This window comes from Diabrotica virgifera, chromosome 3 (genome assembly GCF_917563875.1).
Source record: "Diabrotica virgifera virgifera chromosome 3, PGI_DIABVI_V3a".
NCBI classification, from domain to species: Eukaryota; Metazoa; Arthropoda; class Insecta; order Coleoptera; family Chrysomelidae; genus Diabrotica; species Diabrotica virgifera.
The window spans coordinates 149323732-149345534 of NC_065445.1; the positions used below are offsets into that span (position 1 = coordinate 149323732).

General features: G+C 33.3%; 1 protein-coding gene across 2 annotated transcripts in view; it reads left to right on the forward strand.

Moving 5' to 3' along the window:
- Positions 1 to 16849, forward strand: part of LOC126881348 (ataxin-2 homolog) — a 150079-nt gene extending 133230 nt beyond the window's left edge. For both annotated transcript variants that reach the window (XM_050645590.1, XM_050645591.1), the window contains exon 11: positions 4869 to 16849. In XM_050645590.1, coding sequence (XP_050501547.1) covers positions 4869 to 5036 — 168 coding nt within the window. In that variant the 3' untranslated portion in view covers positions 5037 to 16849. The remainder of the gene's footprint in view (positions 1 to 4868) is intronic.
- The last annotated feature ends 4954 nt before the right edge of the window (positions 16850 to 21803 follow it).

A 21803-nucleotide genomic window follows, 5' to 3' on the forward strand; every position in this document is an offset into this window, starting at 1 on the left:
AGTCATCATCTGCCAATCCCTTCAGCTTACAGTGCCCTGTTAGCAGACCTACTATGGCTTTGACTGTTTTCCTGTCTTTGCTTATTAGTTCTGCCATACATTTTGGCGAATGTTCTGTAATGAACTGTTTCGCCTGTCTTTGACCTAGTGAATTCCTCCACTATTCCAAAGATTTGTGAGCTACCCACTTTCTTGTAGCCGTTCTTGTAACTGACTTTGCAATGCCGCAGAAAGGTTCCGTTCCAACGAATGGCATTAATGAGCCTTGTTTGGCCATTTCATCTGCTTTTTCATTGCCCTTACGACCCTCGTGCCCTGGTACCCAGGCTACCGTAACTTTGCTACGGTCTCCTAGTTTATTTAGGGCACACAGACAATCCCATACTAGCTTAGAATTGACCTCTACAGAATTGAGTGCCTTAAGCGCTGCCTGACTATCTGTGAAGATGGCAACTGAACAAAACGTTCTTTCCTGCCTTTTTATTTCTTCCACGCAGTGATGGATTGCCGTTATTTACGCCTGGAAAACTGTGACATCCTTTCATAGACTAACCGGCAAATGAATTCCTTGATTTGTCCCTATTATGCCGGCTCCCACACCTTCCGATATTTTTGACCCATCAGTGTACCAGGTAGCATCAGCTTGTATGGGTACACCTTCCTTCCAGTCATCCCTGCCTGGTATATTAATTTTGAACTTTTTGTCAAAGCTATATCTTGTTGCTGTTGCATCGATAGGCTGCCCCATTACAATATCGGTTTTTACCTCCTCGATTAGCTTTCTGTTGTCAGCACCAAGCACCTGGCTTATATGTAGCTGACTATGCATTAATCTGTGCATCACTGATCTGGCTTCGCTCTGAACAAAGATATGAAGTGGTGGTAGATTCAGCAGGACTTCCAACGCTGCTGTAGGAGTTGTTTTTATGGCCCCCGTAATACACAGGCATGCTAGCCTTTGTGTATTACCTAGCAGCCTTATTGCTCCCACTTGCTGCGTCTTTGCCCACCACGTCACCGAGCCATAGGTTATCGTGGGTCTAATAACCCTTGTGTATAACCATAGAGTCGTTTTGGGGTTGAGCCCCCAATTCTTACCGCAAATTATTTTGTTTATTTGGCAAATGAAACCTCTTTTCCTCCCAGCACCGGTAGTTTTAGGCCTTGTAGTGCTGTCTTTTTGGTGAAGTTGACGATTTGTGTTTTTTGAGCATTGACTATCAGTCTCTTTTGTTTACACCAGTCGTCAACTATATTTAGGGCTGCTTGCATTCTTCCAGACACCACCTGGGCAAACCTGCCCCTGACAACGATTGCTACATTGTCAACGTATCCTAGACAGTAAAAGTCTTCTGTAAACAGATTTTTGAGAAAAGGTTTGGGCAACCAAGCTTGTCCAAAGTAGAGGTGACAGAACTCCTCCTTGTGGACAGAGCCTCCACCTACTCTTGCTGTCCACAAGGAGGAGTTCTGTCAACTCTACCATGTTCGGTTACTATACATAAATTCTTTATACTATAGAAATAATCTAAACCAGTAAAATCAAATCCCCATCAGTGTCGCCTGTGTCTGAGTCTGAGAATATTTCTTCGCTATCAGAATCTTCACCTAAATTAATAATACATGATTATATGGCAGCATCAAATATTGGCTCCTTTGAAATGAAATCATCCTCAATAATTTTCGCTTAGTCTACAATTTTTTTCAACTCTTCTACGGAATATGTTTTAAAGAACTTATCTGACAATTTTTGAATAGAATTGGAAGTGTTCATTTGTGTTCCTACATAATTTTATGCTACACGGGCAAGTTCTATCTGGTTTAAATCTGGATCATATGGTGAAAGACTTAATATGTCATGTCAATCATTTCTAATAATGGAATCAACAGCAAATTTAGCATATTTCAATTTATGTAAGTTGATAAAGGCATACAGATCTGGTCTGAGCTTGTCAGCAGGAAAAGGAATATTTCTAGCTATTAGCCAATCTATCATATGACCCTTTGTTGGTGCTTTATCTTCTTAAGTAGTATAATAAGGTGCATTGTCCATTATGATGACACTGTTGGGAGGTAGATTACTTACAATTTACTTCTAACCGCTTTTTCTTCTTCTTGTAGTGCCTATCCGTTTCGGATGTTGGCGACCATCATGGCAATCTGTACTTTGCACACGGCTGGGCTAAAAAGATTTGTGGTTGTTGTGTTGAACCACGTACGTAGATGCTTCAGCCAGGAAATCCTTCGCCTTCCTGGTCCGCGTTTTCCTTCCAATTTACCTTGCAAGATTAGTTGCTGCAGTCTATATCTTTCACTGTTCCTCATGATGACACCGAGGTATTCGATTTTGGCTGCTTTGATTGTGGTTAACAGCTTTTTTTTCTTTTTGCATTCTCAGCAAAACACCCTCATTAGTAACGTGGTCGGTATAAGATACCTTCAGGATTCGACGATAAAGCCACATTTCAAAAGCCTCAATTTTCTTGCAGGTGGCGTCTGTGAGAGTCCACGACTCAACTCCGTCGCTTTTTCTAGTTGACAAAATACCCACCTACAAAACCTGCTTCGTTTCCTTTACCCACAATGATTAAACTTTGGCCCCAGGAGATGGGTTTTTTAAGCCCACTGTCTGTTCCATCAATCCAACTACTACTGCGACTAAAGCTTAAGTAAATACGTTTCATCAGTAAACATAACAAATCTTTTTTCGTTTCTAAATCGTTTAATATGTAAAAAAACTCTAACAAGAAGTAAAACCACTTCTATGTAAATTGGTATATTTATTAAAACTTAAAAAATCCCAATGAATTGAATAAAATATGTCCAATTCAGAACGTTTTCAGACCTATCGGTCCATCATCAGTGAATCTACACTAAAATAAGTAATCCCACTATTAGAATTGAAAGATGGTTGAAATTTTTAAAAGCTAAAAAAGTGTGGTTAGATTACTTACGTGCATACTTGCTAAATAGCCCCAGAACCAAACAATGGTTGAATTTAAAATTCAATTTACATTATTTAAAAATAATATTAAACAGGCTAAACGCCGATGTTAAAGGATATAGCCTATGGGAACATGGTGAAACCCTACCAAAAACTCAATCAACCATCTTAGGCCAACTTTGACTATAAAGTGTCAAAAGTGTGTAAGGAACTGTTTGAAGTGACATTTACAGTAGAGAAAAAGGTAGTCGATTTTCAAAGTTTATTAACCAAAAGGTCATGACCCACAACAAATGATAAAGATTTTAATATCTGAAAATGTCTAAATCTATTGGTTTTTGAAAAGAAAATTGTGATATACAAAATTAATTTAGAAGATTATTTATCTTGACTGTATACTATAACATTAGATTGATCAAATTTTGAAAGTTTCTTTCTATCAATTTGATCAATCTAATGTTATAGTATACAGTCAAGATAAATAATCTTATATTCTAAATTAATTTTGTATATCACAATTTTCTTTTCAAAAACCAATAGATTTAAAAATGTTAGACATTTTCAGATATTAAATATCATTTGTTGTGGGTCATGACCTTTTGGTTAATAAACTTTGAAAATCGACTACCTTTTTCTCTACTGTCAATGTCACTTCAAACAGTTCCTTACACACTTTTGACACTTTATAGTCAAAGTTGGCCTAAGATGGTTGATTGAGTTTTTGGTAGGGTTTCACCATGTTCCCGTAGGCTATATCCTTTAACATCGGCGTTTAGCCTGTTTAATATTATTTTTAAATAATGTAAATTGAATTTTAAATTCAACCATTGTTTGGTTCTGGGGCTATTTAGCAAGTATGCATGTAAGTAATCTAACCACACTTTTTTAGCTTTTAAAAATTTCAACCATCTTTCAATTCTAATAGTGGGATTACTTATTTTATTGTAGATTCACTGATGATGGACCGATAGGTCTGAAAACGTTCTGAATTGGACATATTTTATTCAATCCATTGGGATTTTTTAAGTTTTAATAAATATACCAATTTACATAGAAGTGGTTTTACTTCTTGTTAGAGTTTTTTAACTATATGGTATACAGCCAACCTAGGGAACTTCCCTTTCGTTTAATATGTCTTAAACACTTCAATCGTAGGTGTCATACCATGTCTTTCCATCAAAATTTTTTGATTATTTCCTGTTTTTTCCAACTAAACTCGAGTTTCCTAATTTCCAAACGTATACTTTCTTTGCCTCCTTTATAATCAAATTCTTCTTTTTCATAATAATTTGCTGACGTAACAGACCTTGTTCAGCTGTTTGCAATTTTATTTTTGAAGATTTGTTACGCCTCTTAATAGGAGTGAAAACCGGATATACTTCCTGCTGAATTTCACGGCCCTCCTTTGCAATATTTTTGATGCTGCACACAGAAACTCTTGTTTCTCTGTATGTGCAGAAACAGGACAAATTTCAGATTATTTGTCATTATTTTTATTAGAATATTAATTTATCAAATTACCTGTCATACGCATTACCTGTCAAGAGCCACACGGAACTTTTTTTAAAATCGATAATAGGTTTATCAGCAGCTGCTTCTCGTTGAGCTGAATACTTAGAAAATTCAAAATCACTATTATTAACAATTGAGATTTTTCACAAAACTATAGTAAAACTATTCTCGACTACTAACTACTATAAGCGATTCTCGATCAACTGAACAATCCCTGTCGTAATTTGAAATTTGCTAGTGCGCACAGTATGTCCATGTCTGTTCCTATTTCGGTTCACCTGTAATGTGTTAAATCATGAAATATGTGTACCAATAAAATAACACAAATAAATATTTTATATGCATATATTTTTTATTTTATGCAAAAACAGTATCGACTTTAATTAATAAATAAATTTCTTTTTTCTTGTAGAGTCATCACCAGTTTCCTCTAATGTACCATCCGATTATTCCCGCGCAGCCGCACATGATGCAGAGTATGCAGTATTTGCCGCAAGCTCCGCCCCCTCCTCAACCCCCGATGCAGGTTTTGATGCACCAACATCCCGGCCAAGGGAACCCCCATGGACCCAACCCTTAGCGCTAGCGGTGGTTGTTGTGTTAGGAGAATTTATAATTATTAGTATAGACGCTGACTTCGTGCAAGTGTGTACCATTCTATATCCTAAATATGTTAGCAAATCGTTACGTTATTTTAAACTGTTAAAGGAAATATGTCGCGTCACGTATTGGAGGTTTTCTTGGTTGAGTCAGCTAAGAATTCTAAAGAATACTTTTTATTTAAAATTTGGAGAGAACAAATTGTTTGATGATAAGGTTATTTATCGACAATTATTTTTTGGTTACTGTGTAACTACAGGGAAGCTTGAAAACATATTATAATAAAAGAAACCTTTTCAAGTATAATCTGAACATTACAATTTTCTAATTCAACAAGGAATGGATATGGAAGTGAAGGGAGGTGAGTGTAAAAAGAGAATTATATAAGATGCCGAAAGTGAAAAGAGATCTGTAGAAATGGGTTATATATTTTTAAAAAAATATACTACATTTATAGATATTTAAAGCATCTAGACATAAGCAACGAAAGAAAAGGAGAAGAAAAATTTCTGTAATCAATATTATTATTCCCTTTTGTAGTGAATATGATAATTCTGTTATAGTGCATGAGTGTCTTAAGTTGTATACTGATATGAAAAGATATTTAAATTTAACTTGAAAAATAGGTTTTTTTCAAGAGGGAAATAATAATAAAGATGTAAATAAATGCGTATGAGGGGATTGGACTTGCTTTGATAGGGGTTCAGTATTTAAAGTAATATATATTGCTAATATTCTGCAATGTGGTACATATATCTGCATATAAATACCAAAAAGTTAAATTTACATAAGTACCTAAGATGCAGAATACAGTAGATTTTTGACATTAGACATGCATAAGAAGATTTATGTGTACAAGTCACAGGTCTGGCAGGCTGCTTACCTAATTAAATAATCGGAGATGAAAATTTAAAAGCCTACATCGATTCGAGAAGAAGTGAGTGCAGTTTACTAATCCTTTAGTCAAAGTTATTGTGTATTCACCCTTCATTGATATTGACTACGAAATGATAAATAGATTGCGAACAATTGTCAGGTCCAAATGTTCGAAAAGTATTCAACCAAGACCTCCAATCAATGTGAGAGGATCAGTGAGCTTCTATAAAATCTTCACTATTACATTTTTAAGCCCGATATATGAAAAGAATTTTATATACTTGATGTAATAATGATACAGACGTTTTGTTAGATTTTTTAACACTAGAGGTAGAGGCAGATTTTTATGTCAAAAGCGCATTAGAGACGGCAGACACTTCTGCTGGTTTCAGACTGATTTATACACAATTTAGAAATATTCGGCTATGGAATTTTTAAAAGGTACAGTTTTATAGCTATGCGACTGTCAATATTATCCAACTTAAACATAATATGTTATATTATAGACCAATAAAATCGATTTGGTCCCTCTCTAATTGGAGATAGTCATGATGGTCATAAACAAGACTACGTTTTCTAGGCCATTATGTTTGGTTTTGTACTTGATTGTTTAGTTTGGTTGTATCCATCAGTTTTACACAGCGTGTTTCGTGATCTATTCTCATAGATTGTGGATTGGTTATCATTAACGTGTTTGTTTTTTTATGAGTTTGATATATAATGCGCGTCTAATGTCCAGCCCACAACTGTTTTCTAAACGAACATAAAGACCTTAAATTAATATATATGTTGTAAGAAAATTAAGACACCTATACGTTGTTTTTATGATACAATGACGTAATCATTTAAAATTGAGGTCAGGCGCCATTTTGTAAAATTTCATATAGGATCATATGGTACAAAATTTTCAAGTGAAGTAGGTATCACTTTTGAAAAAATGTCGATGATGTTTAAAAAATCAGTATGTAAGAAAATGAAAAAATAATTGATGTCTTCGAGTTTGGTCCATAAAAGCCTAAAACTACCAAACATAAGCGATAGTTTTTTTGTACAGTAGAAGATTGAACATTGAAGATTGAAACGGCACGACAGAATCAGACAAAAATCTCAAATAATCTATTGCCATTTGAAATAATTTTACAAAATTGAATAACGTGACGTCAGTCACTAAAACATAAAAACAATTTACAGGTCGCTTTAGTTACTCAATAATTTATTAATCTAAGTTTTATGGATCAGAAAATAGTAAGGAGGCCGGCTGCTTAATACAAACGTAATCTATTTAATTTTATAATTTCTTGATGAGTGAACGAACCTATTGGCTCTATTTTTCGTTATAGGCTCGTCCTTGTTGTTTATCCTTTCACAAACTGTTGTCACACTATTTTGGAGCCAGTCCCAATATGAATTTGTCAAAGACAAATGGAGGCATATTTTAAAAATACATTTCTTATCATTCATTGGTCGTTTTATTATGTACCCGCAGTGCACGTTTTTATAGCAATGTATATCCAAGTTAGTCTCAGAATATTTACAAGGATCTTTTTACAATATTATGGGTGACGTTGCGGTGTTAATAGCTTTAAGCTATTATTACATCTCATCTGCTGAATTACATCCTCATAAGACTTGCTCTCCTTTAGTATGACAAAATGAGACGGTTTTGATACTTCTTGTGCACCTTTGAGTTCCTAAGTCGTCTTACACAATTTGTTCTTCGATTTAAACCTTAAATACGATTATTAAGATAATTTATCATTTATTTGCAACTTTTTACCAGTATTTTTATTGTACGCTTAAGTATGAATTTGTTGTTTATTCTGGCTTGACATAATGATCATTTTACTAGTAATGAATATTCGACACGATAACTAAACGGCTAGCAGATTCACTTCGCCGTGATGAGTAACTCTGTGGTGTTTGCCTCTTTAGGTGCCGTGTTCTTATTATTCAGAAGTTAGCCGTCATTATGTTTACCAAGTCCCTGAAACCTTTCTCTATCGGCTGCTGCGTGAAATAATTCTTCTACTGGAACCACTGTGGAACTCTGTAGTGTAAACTGGTGGAAAGAAATCGGCCACACTTTAGAAAACATGGATACGCTATTTTTCATGAAAATTTGTAAAACTATAAGAACTAATTATGACAAATTGTCTGTTTGAGAGTGAATCTCTCTAAAAATTTATTTGTTATAAATAATTGTACTGTGATCTAACATTTCGATACAACAAAAGTAACATATTTAGGGCGAATGTAAATACACACATACACTTAGCAAACGCGTCTAAATTTTATCGTTTTTTTATTTGTCTAAATCTTTTTTATTATTTTTTTGGTCCTTCACTTATTTCTGCAGTAGCGATAGTATTGGAAATTGGCGTTCTTACTAGTAACTGCTGGTAAAAGATAATATTATCAGGATAATATAAAAATCAACATTTAAACTATTTCTGTGGAGTTTTCATCAGTACTCATTCTGGGGTCTCAGTTTCCTGGGTTCCTAGATCACTTCTCTACTACATTCACTACTGCTATACATATTGTTCTGAAGCTATTTCTTTGTTGCATTTATGTCATTTACTATTCTAATTGCGAAATAAGCCACAATTTAACTTGAAAAATGATTTTATTGACGTTTCGACTTCCGCCTCGGACGTCGTTATCAAAATACAACATATTAATTAATAAATTAAACAAAAATGTTGTTGCTTAGTAAACAAATTCTTCTAATAATTTAATTTAATCTTCTAACTAATTCATATCGGCAATTCAGACATATATTATACATTTTAAAGTACAAGGTTTTAAAATGATATTGCATTTAACTGAATCACTAACACGAGAATTTTACTGTCACCATTGCATGTGATTGTCTTTTTAAAGACAGATCATATGCTATAATTTTTTTTGACGGATATTCTTGAGTTAAAGTTAATTTCATGTAATCGAATGAACTATTTTTCAATAAAGTCGTCCCAGGAACGCAACTTATAAATATGGGCAATATCATTTTAAAGTTTTCTACTATACATTTCATTATTATACTGATCGTGAGTTTTGTAGCGAATTGAGCTGAGAGCTCAAGTGAATATGATGCCAGATTAAATATACACAAGCAAATATTTTATAAATAAAAACAATTATTTATTGGGTAATTAGCGTATTGTAGGATTTCTAAATGATATGTATCTCTTCTTCATATTTATGCTGTATCAACTTTTAGAAATTTTCTGTTAAGCAATACTGTGTTGGGCATTTGTCTGTATATCTTAATGAAAAAGAAGAAAGGCAAGGAATGAGCAAAAAATCTTATAAGGCTCTCGATGTTGTATCGGTATATCATTATCGCCGATTTATAATGCATGAAGCTATATAGCATAAACAGAAGAAGAACGTTCTACAGGTCTCTGCCCACTACACGGTGTCATACTATGATCGTACTAGGACCGTATCAGCCAAAAAAATATTCTTTTTATAGTAGAGTATGGGCTCATGCCCACTAGAGCGTTCCGTCCCCGACCAACACCGTCGCGTACCATGCACGGATCGTCAAGAATTGCCGGCGTGAATATTTTGTTGGTGGCGATCCACTACGTGCATGGCACGAAACGTTGTCAAACTGGTGTACGCAGGCAGCGAGACGGGAGTATACGGGTTACAACAGCGTATGATGACCGTAGTAAATCTGATATAAACGTGTTGCATTTGTCTTACTGCCTTAAATTAAATTATTACCTTAAATCAGTCAACAAGACGTGTGTACGCATTCAATAACATGGAAGACGAAAAATTAATTGAAAATGTTCGGAAATACCAATAGAAAATACAAATCGAAAGAAATATTATAACTGAAAGAACGGGAACCATGCGGATATGATACGCGGATGCTACGGTCACTATGTGCGTTTTAGACGGCTATCATACGCTCTTGATACGTTGTAGTGGGCATAGTACACCGTGTCGTGTTTTTCCGTTCCTGTTACGTTCATAGCCCGGTGATGGTATGAAACGTAGTGGGCAGAGAGATTAAGGCAGATATTATTTTTTTTTTTAATTATGAACTTGCTATCTACAATTTATTCTAGTAGTTTCATTTTTTTATCATGCAACTTTTTGATTGTATTCATATTATTGATACGAAAATAATCCAATCATAATTATAGATTGTACATTTTGCTATTTGTAATAAATTGTAATGGTTTTATTTGTTGTCGGTGCACCTTTTTGATTATATTAAAATTTCATTCATATTAATGGTATTTGTAAATATATTTAAAGAGATTATCAAGAAGAGCGCCAATTTTTAGTACCATCATAGACACCGTTTAATTCAAAAAATTGTTATTTTTTGTTATAATCTTTTAATTTTGTTAATTGTTATTTTTCTAAACTTAGAAAAAAAAAGTATATATAAGGTCATCAAAATTACACCTTACCTATTCTGTCTGTAGGATATGTTGATTTTTTACAAGAAGTTTTTATCAGATATGCCAGGTCCTTCGAAAACAGACAGACGATCGCATATATTATGTAGGATTTTTTTTACTATACCTAGGATATGTGATAAAAATTAAAAACCCGGAAACGGCTGAAACGGACGTCTCCTGGTTAACTTTCTTTTCAAGTTGTTAACGCCCGTTTTATTCTGCTAGTGAATTCATTGAAACTATTTTTGGTGGTTATATCATTCCATATTTTTAACACTTTTTCCATAAGGTAGCAACCACTCCTGTTTTTGTTCTCATAACGTTTTATCATACAGTATTGCAGAACAGCCAGCGGGGTCTGGTTTCAACCTTTCATTTCCCTTTTTATATAATGAATATATATTCAGAAAGCTATTGGCACCGTTGTTCTTGGATCCACAGTAACTAAGGCGAAACAAGCTAATAAATTAGTAAATGAAACATGCTAACAACATATGTTCACATAATAAAAAGTAAGGAGAATCAAGCGAAAGCCTACATTTTAGAGCAGTATTTGATATTAATAGGTTATGTAAAAGATGAACAGCTGAAAAAATATACACATCATAACCAAGTAAATACAACAAACGTCAACTAATTATAGTGAGGTTTCGAGGTTGCACTGTTTTTAAAGGGTTCGTTTTAAAAGAAATGAATCAGTGGCGGCATTTGCTTGTGCAAATAGCAAATAACACTTAGTAGTAACAAATAACTTGCAATACCCAATGAATGAAACTTTATATAATTTATTTTTTATTAGCATTTTCAGCCATATGTGAACTCTTCAGTTTAACTTTTAAAAACTGTATCACATTCATCTATAATAATTTTTTACTGTTTAAAGACTCTACAATTCTAGTTGCTGTTTTATTATTTTTTTTTCTTTTCCTTAAATTACGCAAAACACTCAAACGAAACTTTCGTTAATTGTTCACACATTTCTGCAAATTCTTACATTGATATATGCTGGTTTAGATCACGAATATCTTCCAACTCATACGGTATTATTCTGCTTTCTCAAAAACTGAGAAAGTGCCGTTTGTTTTTTATGGGCATGAGGCACTAAACGTAATTCGCTTTCCATTCTCTTAAAATAAGCCATGTCCTACCATGACGACTACAGTTCGTCTAATATACTTACCGTTGCACGTCATTGTCTACGTCAGAGATCTAAGTTGACATAGTTGCCAAAGTATAAAAAAATCCTGAATCCATTTTAAATCAAATAGATCACATAATTGTTGCAAACATGGATTATACAATAAAACAAATTAATATTGAATGTAAGTAAATAAAAACTTTAGAAATAGAAAACAAGAATTAAGAATAAAATGTTAAAGTAAATAATAAAAACAGTAAATATAATAAATCAAATACCTATAGTAAAGAATAAAAACAAATATGAAGTGTCATCACCGCAACTGTCAAATAAATGTTACCAAATTTATGCCAAAATGTCAGCTTTGTTCGCTCGCAGTTATTGGGACCGTGCAAGTTATTGGGACACCTGGTTTCATAGCTCGGCAACATTTTTCGCACTTTTAATTATATTGGCCAATCATATTGGTCCTGGTTACTGGACAATTGTCAAGGCCATAGCCCAAAAAAATTATAAGAAGAAAAAGTAATATTAAGGTTATGTTATTAAAAGTATTCTGTATATTGTAAAAAACACAACAAGAAATGGTGAATTCAAGTTATATTCATTTCAGAAAAATTATAAGTAGAAATTTGTACCTACTGTCATTATAATAAACAGGAAATGGCTATTATCGGTGGACGTATTTTATAAAGTTATAATGTACATTTATATTTAACTATATACCAATAATATAATAATATAACAAGAACAGAGTATTTGGAATGTTCATTTAAAGATGGAGTTACTACAAATAAAATGGTATCTTTGGATGGTGAAATGATTGTGAAAAGCAATAGTTTTAAGTACCTAGGATCGGTATTACAGAGTAATGGAGAAATAGATGCAGATGCATGCAGTAGAATTAGGGCTGGATGGATGAAGTGGAAAGAAGCGAGTGGTGTGTTGTGTGACAGAAAAATTCCAATGAAGCTGAAGGGAAAATTCTATAAAACAGCCATAAGACCGGCTATGATGCACGGAACTGAATTTTGGGCAGTGAAAAATAAAGAGGAACAACGAATGCATGTGGCGGAAATGAGAATGTTTAGATGGATGAGTGGAGTGACAAAGAAGGATAAAATTAGAAATGAGTATATTAGGGGAAGTCTAGGTGTGGCACCAATTGATGCCAAAATGAGAGAGCATAGGTTAAGATGGTTTGGTCATGTTCAACGTCGAGACGTTAATCACCCAATACGAAGAATAGCTGAAGTGCAGATTCCTGGAAGGAGTAGGAGAGGAAGACCTGGGCGGAGACGATAAGGCAGGACATGTTGGTAAAGGGGATTAACATTGATATGACCCAAGATAGAATTGTGTGGAGAAATGCAATTAGGGAAGCCGACCCCGCAGAGGGATAAGGCAAAGAGAATGATGACCAATAATATAATAATATAACTATATTATGATATGTTATAATATATATTTAACATATATAACACAATACGTATAACTTTATAAAATAAACACAATGAAAGTTGTAAATTCCAATAAACACAGCATATACGCTGATGTCACTGTCATTGAAAATGATAAACGTCAACATTCATAATAGTAAACAAGGTATAAAAGTAAAAAATATACTGGACCGATTGTTACAGTTAAAAATCCTCTTAAAAATTGTATGAAGTTAATTATTGATATAAATTACAATAATTATTGTGTTATATAAACAAACTAAGTAGTTTTGTTTTGCAGTTTATATAAGACTATTATTAAAAGTGATTCGCTTCTTGAAACTAACTTCAGCCCGTGAGTAATGAACTATTACTCACGGGTAGGTAAAGTAATGGGTAATTATCTATTCAAAAATAGTTAATAATGAGCATGTTATTAAACGGTCGTAGAAAAAATATCTAAAGTTACATTTGTTGCTCCAGTCTTTCATATTTTAGAAGCAGTAATAGTTTGTAGATGAGAGATGTTACAGTCGCAGTGGTAAAGAGGAGATCTCGTGCGCACTCCGTAGTAGTAGTTCCCCAACTGTTCCCTACCTTTTTTAATAAAAAATGACAGTGAAGTGTCCTTACATATGCGTCTGTTTTTGTGGGTTTTACTTTCACGTTTTACGTAATGGATGCTTTTAAAATATGTTCCTTGAAACTTCACCATAATAATTGGCGTTTACTGTATATAGTAGTTGAAAATACAGAGTAAACATAATTGATAAAGTCTAAGGTAACGAAATCTTAGATATTGGTTCAAATGTAAAAAAAACTGTACAGCAGCTTCAAACAATAGAATAGGAAAAATGATTGCCAATCTGCTTGATGGGCTTGAATTTAATATATGCGGGTGTTAAAATGAAAGTGGTGTAAGTCATATTTTCGAAATTATGAAAGTCCCGCTTTTTAATCCCTATATATAGAACTCTTGACATCAGGAAAAGTGGTGTACGTCTTTACAGTAATACAGTAAGTAACACAGTATACACCTTTTTCCTTTTGAGAGGATCAATATTATAAAGTAAGGCCTACATAATTTCAAAAATTCGACTTGCACCACTTTGGGTTTAACGCCCTCTTATACAGTGTGTCCACGGATGGGGTGACCAAGAGGAAAACCTTTTTTATTTTCAATTTAAGCGAAAAATGTCATTCTTGATATAAAGTTGCTTGTTCTGAAACCTCATTAAACGAAATAAAATTCAAGTTTTTCAAACCAGCTGAATTTTGTAGCCAATTTTACGTAAATCCCTATACATTTTTGCACTAAGTTCGAAATCGAAACAATAATCTAGTATTCCTAAGCTACAGTGTAGCTTAGTAACTGTCAACTCCGATAAATAATTTGCGAATTGTCATTTTTTCGACAATGCGTTCAACAAGGAATTTATCTTGTGAACTGTCATTCTTGATCAACATTTTGCTTGTTCTAAAACCCCATAAAAAGAAAACAGTAAATTTTAATAGCAATAACAAAACATTAATAACAAGCTGAAAATGCGAGCATTATCATAACGAAAACTTTGTTTATTTACGTATTTTAATTCATAATATGGAAAATTGCTATTATGAAAAGTAGTTTAGAAATAATAATTATGTTTTAGTGTGCAATTATATCATTATAATTTAAATGTTATGAACTATAAAGGTAGTTTACTCTTGATCGAAATTCATATTTTTTATGTACCTCGTATAAAATTAATAAAATTTTATATATGATGGTTGTTGCATCATATATATTAGAACATGAAGAGTTTTTTATGAAGAATAACTTTTATTCGTCAAATTAAAAATAAAAGAGTTATAAATGAAAATGTTGTTGGTCTCCATAATTTGAGAAAAATCTTCAAATATTTTTTCCATTAGAAGGATGTAATTGCACATATCAGACCATAATTTTTTATACCAAACAATATTATTTCATATACTGTCGGTTCGCTAAACTCAGACACAACTGTCTAGTGATTTTAGATTACTAATTAGTTAATAATTACTAAATAATTAGTAATTTTGCCAATTTTGGCATTTTAATTTCATAGCAAATGGAACAGTCCATTTATCATAAAGGGGAGGCCGTATACTCGTATAAACCTTTAGCTGTTAATAAATTTTTGCTTTTAAAATATACTCAAATTGTATTTTTGAACATCTTATTTATTTTATATAATAATTAAATTCACTATCAAATGTCATTGATGTTTTATTAATACTTAATTTAAAATTTAGTTTGACATTCACGAAGTGTCAAACTCAAATGTAAATAACCTATGCTTTGCTTAACAAATCGAGATTAAAAAACTAGCCTACTTAATAGCAACGATTTCAGCTGGACGTGTAGTGTGTCGGCAGAAAATAAAACGATTGTGACGTCACATTTTAGACTTTGAGGTCGATTATCTCGAAGACGGTTAGAAATATCGAAATGTCGTTTTCAGATTTGGATTCAGAAGAAGAAACTACATAAGAATCCATCGATAAATCTGATCTGAGTATTGCAGGAGCGGCAACGCAATAACACACACACTTTTGCGAATTTATAAACGAAATGATTTCGTTGAAAACTAGCAGTAAATAAAAAAAACAACTATTCGAAGTAGCATCCATTAGCTTTAAAACAACTCTCCCTATTTTTAAATTCTTTATAAGCTCTTATTAGCATGTCTGGGGTGACTTCTCTAACGGCATTAATAATTGCTTGTTTCAGATCTTCAATATTATCTATGATTTAGATTTCTTTCGTAAACTTTCTGTTTTAAGAAGCCCCATAAAAAGAAAACCAAAATAGTTAAATCTGGTGATCGGGGCGGAAAAAATATCGGTCCATACGGTCCAATCTATCTTTCAGGAAAATACTCATCTAGCTACATTGCAGCTTAGCAACATTAGATTATTGTTTCGATTTCGAACTTAGTGCAAAAATTTATAGGGATTTACATAAATTGGCTACAAAATTAAGGTTTTGAAAAACTTAAATTTTATTTCATTTTATGGAGTTTTAGATCAAGCAAAACTTTTTATCAAGAATGACATTTTTCGCTAAAATTGAAAATAAAGAAGTTTTTCCTCTTGGGCACCCCATCCGTGGACACACTTGTAATTGCAATTACGCAAATTTTGTCATCCAATTAACTTTTTTAGCCTTTACTCTAAAGCTAACTATCCATAAGATTCAATATTACAAAGTCTCCCAATTGATACAACAATAAAATTTACTGTGGATCTAACGTAAATAGCCAGTTTCCCAAGCTTCTGATAATTACACACATAGCTAATAAACGATTACTTTAGTTACTGCTAATATATATGCCTATTAACTGTCATACATTTTTGTGTGATATTCGTATTTATTCACTATTCATACAATACTATGATAATTGTAGAATACTTAAATAAATTCAAAAGAATACATGACAATTAACTGACAGTTAGGTCGATATATTAAAGATATTATACTAGCTTTAAAAGTTACTGTCTCTTGGTTAGGTGCGAAATTAACGGATGTTTGTGGAAGTGGCCATACTACTATTGTAACGCCCTTAAGTATTTATTGAAAGTAGGGCAGCAGAGGTGCTGTTTAAGTATGAAGGTGCCTTAACATTACTTTTTCATTTATATTTTCTTGCAAAGTCATTTGGCACCTCAAATTGTTCGGGTACTTAGTTGATCTAAGTCCTAAAATTGGAAACCATCTGTTTGAGAAAAATATTTTGTAATATTGTTTCATGTTGATAAAAAAACATTTTTTATCAAATCGGTAAAAAGTATTGATTTGTTTTCTTAAGTGAAACTTTCAATAAATTTATTCAAAATTTATAGTTGAAAATGTTTTTTCTTTTTTTTTAGCAAATAAACTTATTTGTTAAAAGTTTGTTTTTTTTTACCCTCGAATGAGTTTTTTGCAAGAATTTAATCGGAGGGCATCATATACCCGCTCACAAGTAGTACAGATCTATTTTTTTCACTAAGTTTCATTCAAGCACTTTCATTCTAAGTTTTTCACCTTTGTTTGACAAACTAGTTTCGCCTGGTAAACTAGTTCTATAAATCTAGTTCTAAACTAGTCTTATACGGGATAGGATAAACTGGTATAGCCTAGTCCAAACAAGTTCGTCCTAAACTAGTGTAAGCTAGACCAAACTACTTGATCCTGATATAAATACGCACACACCAAGATAAACTAGTACGGCCTAGTACAAAAATTATAGTGTGCCTACAAACCCAAAATACTCAGTGCTGGGTTCCTAAGCTAAAACCTCATCAGAGTCACGTCGACCAGTTTTGCCCTAAGTCCGTCCTCCCTGCCCTCCATAACTCGGATGTGACCGGGACCAGCTAAACCCCACCCCTCTCATACTAAGGCTTGGGGTGGAATCGTCTGTTAGAGCATAACTTCTCTCCGATCTCCTTCTTTTGACAGATACTCAGTTTCTCGTCAGCACATATCAGCTTTCATCTCTCGCACTCATCCGACCACCACGTCATTTACCCCTATGCTGTCAACCTCTAGGAAATGTTTTTGGTCTATTACCGAGGGCCGCAATATTTGTTACCTTAACATGTTCGAAGTTTAATTAACTTTCACTAATTTTGTTTAAGGGGGGGGGATGGTTTAAAATCAACATTTCAAGCACCTTTTTTTTAATCTTGTTTGAAAGAATTATTTTATTTTTAAATTAAATAAACTTTTGCGTTCAAAACTTGCAAATTTAGCAAATTTCTAGCAGTTTTTCATTTCTAAAACTAAAGCAATTTCCTCCCCTAATTCACAGCATCTTTTAAGAACCTTTTCTAAACCTAACCATCGAAGATGATTGTGGTGTAAGACATCATTAGGTATGTTCTGTTTCTAAGGGCTGGTTGTTCGAACGCTAATCAAAAATGATCATTATCAAATATTTAATTACTGTCAATGTCAACTTTGATTGGGTTGCTGAAAACATAATTATTCATTACAATTATGCAATTACTTAATCAATTATGTTAATAATTGGTATGTTACTTGATTAACTAATCTCATAATTATAATCAATTATGTTTTCAGCAACCCAACCAAAGTTGACAATGACAGTTGGTGACAGTAATTAAATATTTGATAGTGATCATTGTTGATTAGTGTTCGAACAACCGGCCCTTAATCTTTCATAAATGCTATGAATGCAATAATCCTCTTGAACGAATAAAATTAACAATATTAGTTATAATTGAAATGACGTTGTCTACTTGCAAAACATTATTGCATAATACCTGTTCTGGAAATTGTTCATGAACGTAATCTTTAAATTTTCTCAACATTACAATATTTGCTCCTCTTAAATTTGGTGCTCCCTCAGTTGTTACACTTAGTAGGTGTTGCGGGTTAATTGCCCACGTTATGTTGCAAATTTGCGGAAACATTACCCGCTGCGAAAGTGTTAATTAATAGCTGCATTATCTATATTTATTTATTAATATTAGCAATAATTTAAAAAAATTTTTAAATGAAAATAATTTACTTTTTTGTGTCCCTTTGGCCCGTGGGCTGCACTTTGCCCACCCCTGTTCCTACCTCTGCGGGCCCAGTTCTATCTCCTCGATACCTATTAAAACTGCATCTATCTCCCGTTCTTCCTTCTGTTTTATCGACAGCACCTTTCTCACATACATTGTTGTGAATTTTATCCCACCATCGCTCATCCAGCACCATATTCTCTACCATCTCCCTCACAGACTTAAACACTCCCTCTAGCTCATTCCTTTCTTTTGCCCATATGACACTCAAAAAGAGTGTGTGACACTGTCCGAAGCACCACAATACAGACAATTATCCGATTCGGCCGAATCTGTGCAAATAGCTACGAAAGCTTCCGTGTCCTTGAGCCCTTGCGTCAGATAGAAGTCTAGGCGCCTGTGTCCGCAATCCAGCCAACTCCGCAGATTCGGTATCACTTCGTTCACTCTGCCACATCCTCCGTTGCATCCTGCCACATCACAATGGATGTGGTCCTCTCCGCGCTTCTAGCGTTCTCCCCTTGCCCATCCCTATTTCTCTGCTGAAACATTCTCTCTCTCTCTAGCACTTGCTACCCGCAGCAGGCTATAGTTCTGTCCGCGCGTAACAAGAGCCCCTTGTACGCCTGTATTTCCACAGCCGCACTCCAGACTGGTACCGCGTAGAGAATGATAACACCGTGTAGAACCCTCCTCCTTTCGGATTTAGATCCCCCGATATTGGGCATTACCCTCGCCAGCGCAGCCGCACTTTCCGCTGCCTTGTTTTTCCTGGAAGCCGTCTGTTGTAAACAGTTCGTACTGCAGCCACTTGGCTTACTGTACATCTTTCATTCCTTTATGAAACCCATTCCAGAATTCTGGAACCCTGTACCAACTTATACAGGTCTAGTGGGTGGGTGACATATGTATTTTGAGTCACTTCTATGTCTCCGAAAAATGTTTGCCGACTTCGTTCCAATTTTTTTTATTTATCGTATGGCATAGATACAATAAGAACACATAATTTAAAAAAAGTATATAAAACGTTACATGAAGTATCACAAACGAACATCTAATGTATTGATATACTCCGTCCCAAACCCTTTTTTCAGTGCGTCACAGATTATCGAATTCTCTCTAACGCATTACAGTTGGAAGCGACAAAAAAAACGTACCTCTGTGATTATTATATTTGAACTTAGAAAATTATGTATTCCTTGACGGGTGTTTGCATATTAAAACGGATTTATACTTATAGATATATAATTGGTTAGCGATTACAATACTCTGAATAGATAACCAATCAATGAGGCGAGTAGGATAATTTGACACAAACATAAACATAATCAATCATATTATGGTAAAATGACAATTGTAATTTCTAGGTTAGAAATTTGTCAACTACGTAAATATAAATATTTTCGTGACTAGACATCTCGTAACGCGACAATTCGTAACCGGACAACTCGTAACGTCAAAATGGAATTATTCTGTTTATTTTTGATAACGTGGAACTAACTGTTATTACAACTATAATTCAAATTATGTTTATCAATTTTAGTACATTATTTGCTGTAAATTTTAAAGAACCGCTTGGTTTGACATGAAATTTGGCATACGCATAGCTAACGTGTCAAAGAAAAAAAAGTGATATGGTGCCGATGTGTGCTTTTCCCCTGGGGGTAAGTTTCACCCCATCTCGGGAGTGAAAAAATATATGTCCAAGATAGGTCCCGAAATAGATAAACTGACTAATTTTAAGCAACTTTTGTTCTATAGAATTTTTTCACCAAATCAATACTTTTCGAGTTATTTGCAAGTGAATATGTTCATTTTTCAACAAAATAACCACGTTTTTAGACGGTTTTTCGCAAATAACTCAAAACGTAAGAATTTTGTCGAAAAAAATATTCTTAGCAAAACTATAGCCTATAAAAAAGTGAAAAAAACGGTGTATATATTAGGTCTATATACCTAGCAAAAGCAGAGTTATAGCTATTGAAAAATAGGTTCATATTCGAAAATTCCAGATAGAATAATTCAATGTGAAATATCCAAATAATGAAGCATTCTTGGGGAAACACATTACAACTTTTTTAAAGTGTTTAAACAAAACTTTATTTCTGTTTTTATAAAAAAAATTTCTAGCATCAAATGTAAGCAAGTTACGTTCAAAATAAAATTGGACCCTTTTGTTTTGGCAAAAAAAATCAGGAAGATCACCCCCCCCCCCCCCCCCCCCAATTAACAACTTAAATGAAATTAATCGTTACCGCTTCACAAGTTACTTTACTTATGTTGTGTTTATATGATATGTAAGTTTCATCGATTCAAAGTGCTATGTACATAAAGTTAGCGAATCACTTCTCGCAAATATTATGGCAAGCACAATGGGAATTTGCCGCTAATTAGTTGTGGAAAAATTAATTTTGGCGCTTTTTTATTATTTTTTTTTTTAATATTCGATGTTTCGCTAACTTCATATGAAGTTAGCGAATCACAACAGTAAAAAATGTTTCAAATTCAAATCGAGTTGGTGCTGAATTTGCCGCTCATTAGTTGTCAAAAAATTAATTTTGCCGCTTTTTTTATTTTCTTTTTTAATATTCGATGTTTCGCTATATGAAGTTAGCGAATCACAACAGCAAAAAATGTTTCAAATTCAAATCGACTTGGTGCTGAATTTGTCGCTTTTTTGCCGCTCATTAGTTGTGTAAAAATTAATTTTGCCGCTTTCTTATTTTTTTTAATATTCGATGTTTCGCTAACTTCATATTTATGAAGTTAGCGAATCACAACAGTGAATAATGTTTCAAGTGTAAATTGAGTTGGTCCTGAATTTGCCGCTTTTTTGCCGTTTATTAGTTGCGGAAAAATTAATTTTGTCGCTTTATTATTATTTTAATAATAGGTGTTTCGCTAACTTCATAAAGAGTGGGGAATTGGTGCGAAGAAGTACAATTACTCGTTTATCGTAAGAGATATAAAAAAATGTTATTTAGGTAAAAGTTGATGCCCATAGAGAACCGTAATTTAAAAATATTTTCAAATATACAGGACTTTCCGTATTGACAGGGTGACACAAACTTATGTTTTTTTTAAATGGCACATCCTGTATATTTTTACATTTGTGGATTCTCCTTTATGTCTTCTTTCCTAAAATATAGGTTTTTGTAATAATATACGAAGTAGTTTAAAAGATAATTACGTTTTTTTTTGTTTATTTCGTAGCAATATCCACACCCTGTGGAATTGTAGTAATTTGACATAAAAATTTCTATTTGTGTTCAAATTATTTTTAATATAGTCTACTATTGTTAAAATTATTAACATAGAGAAACGTTTAGTTT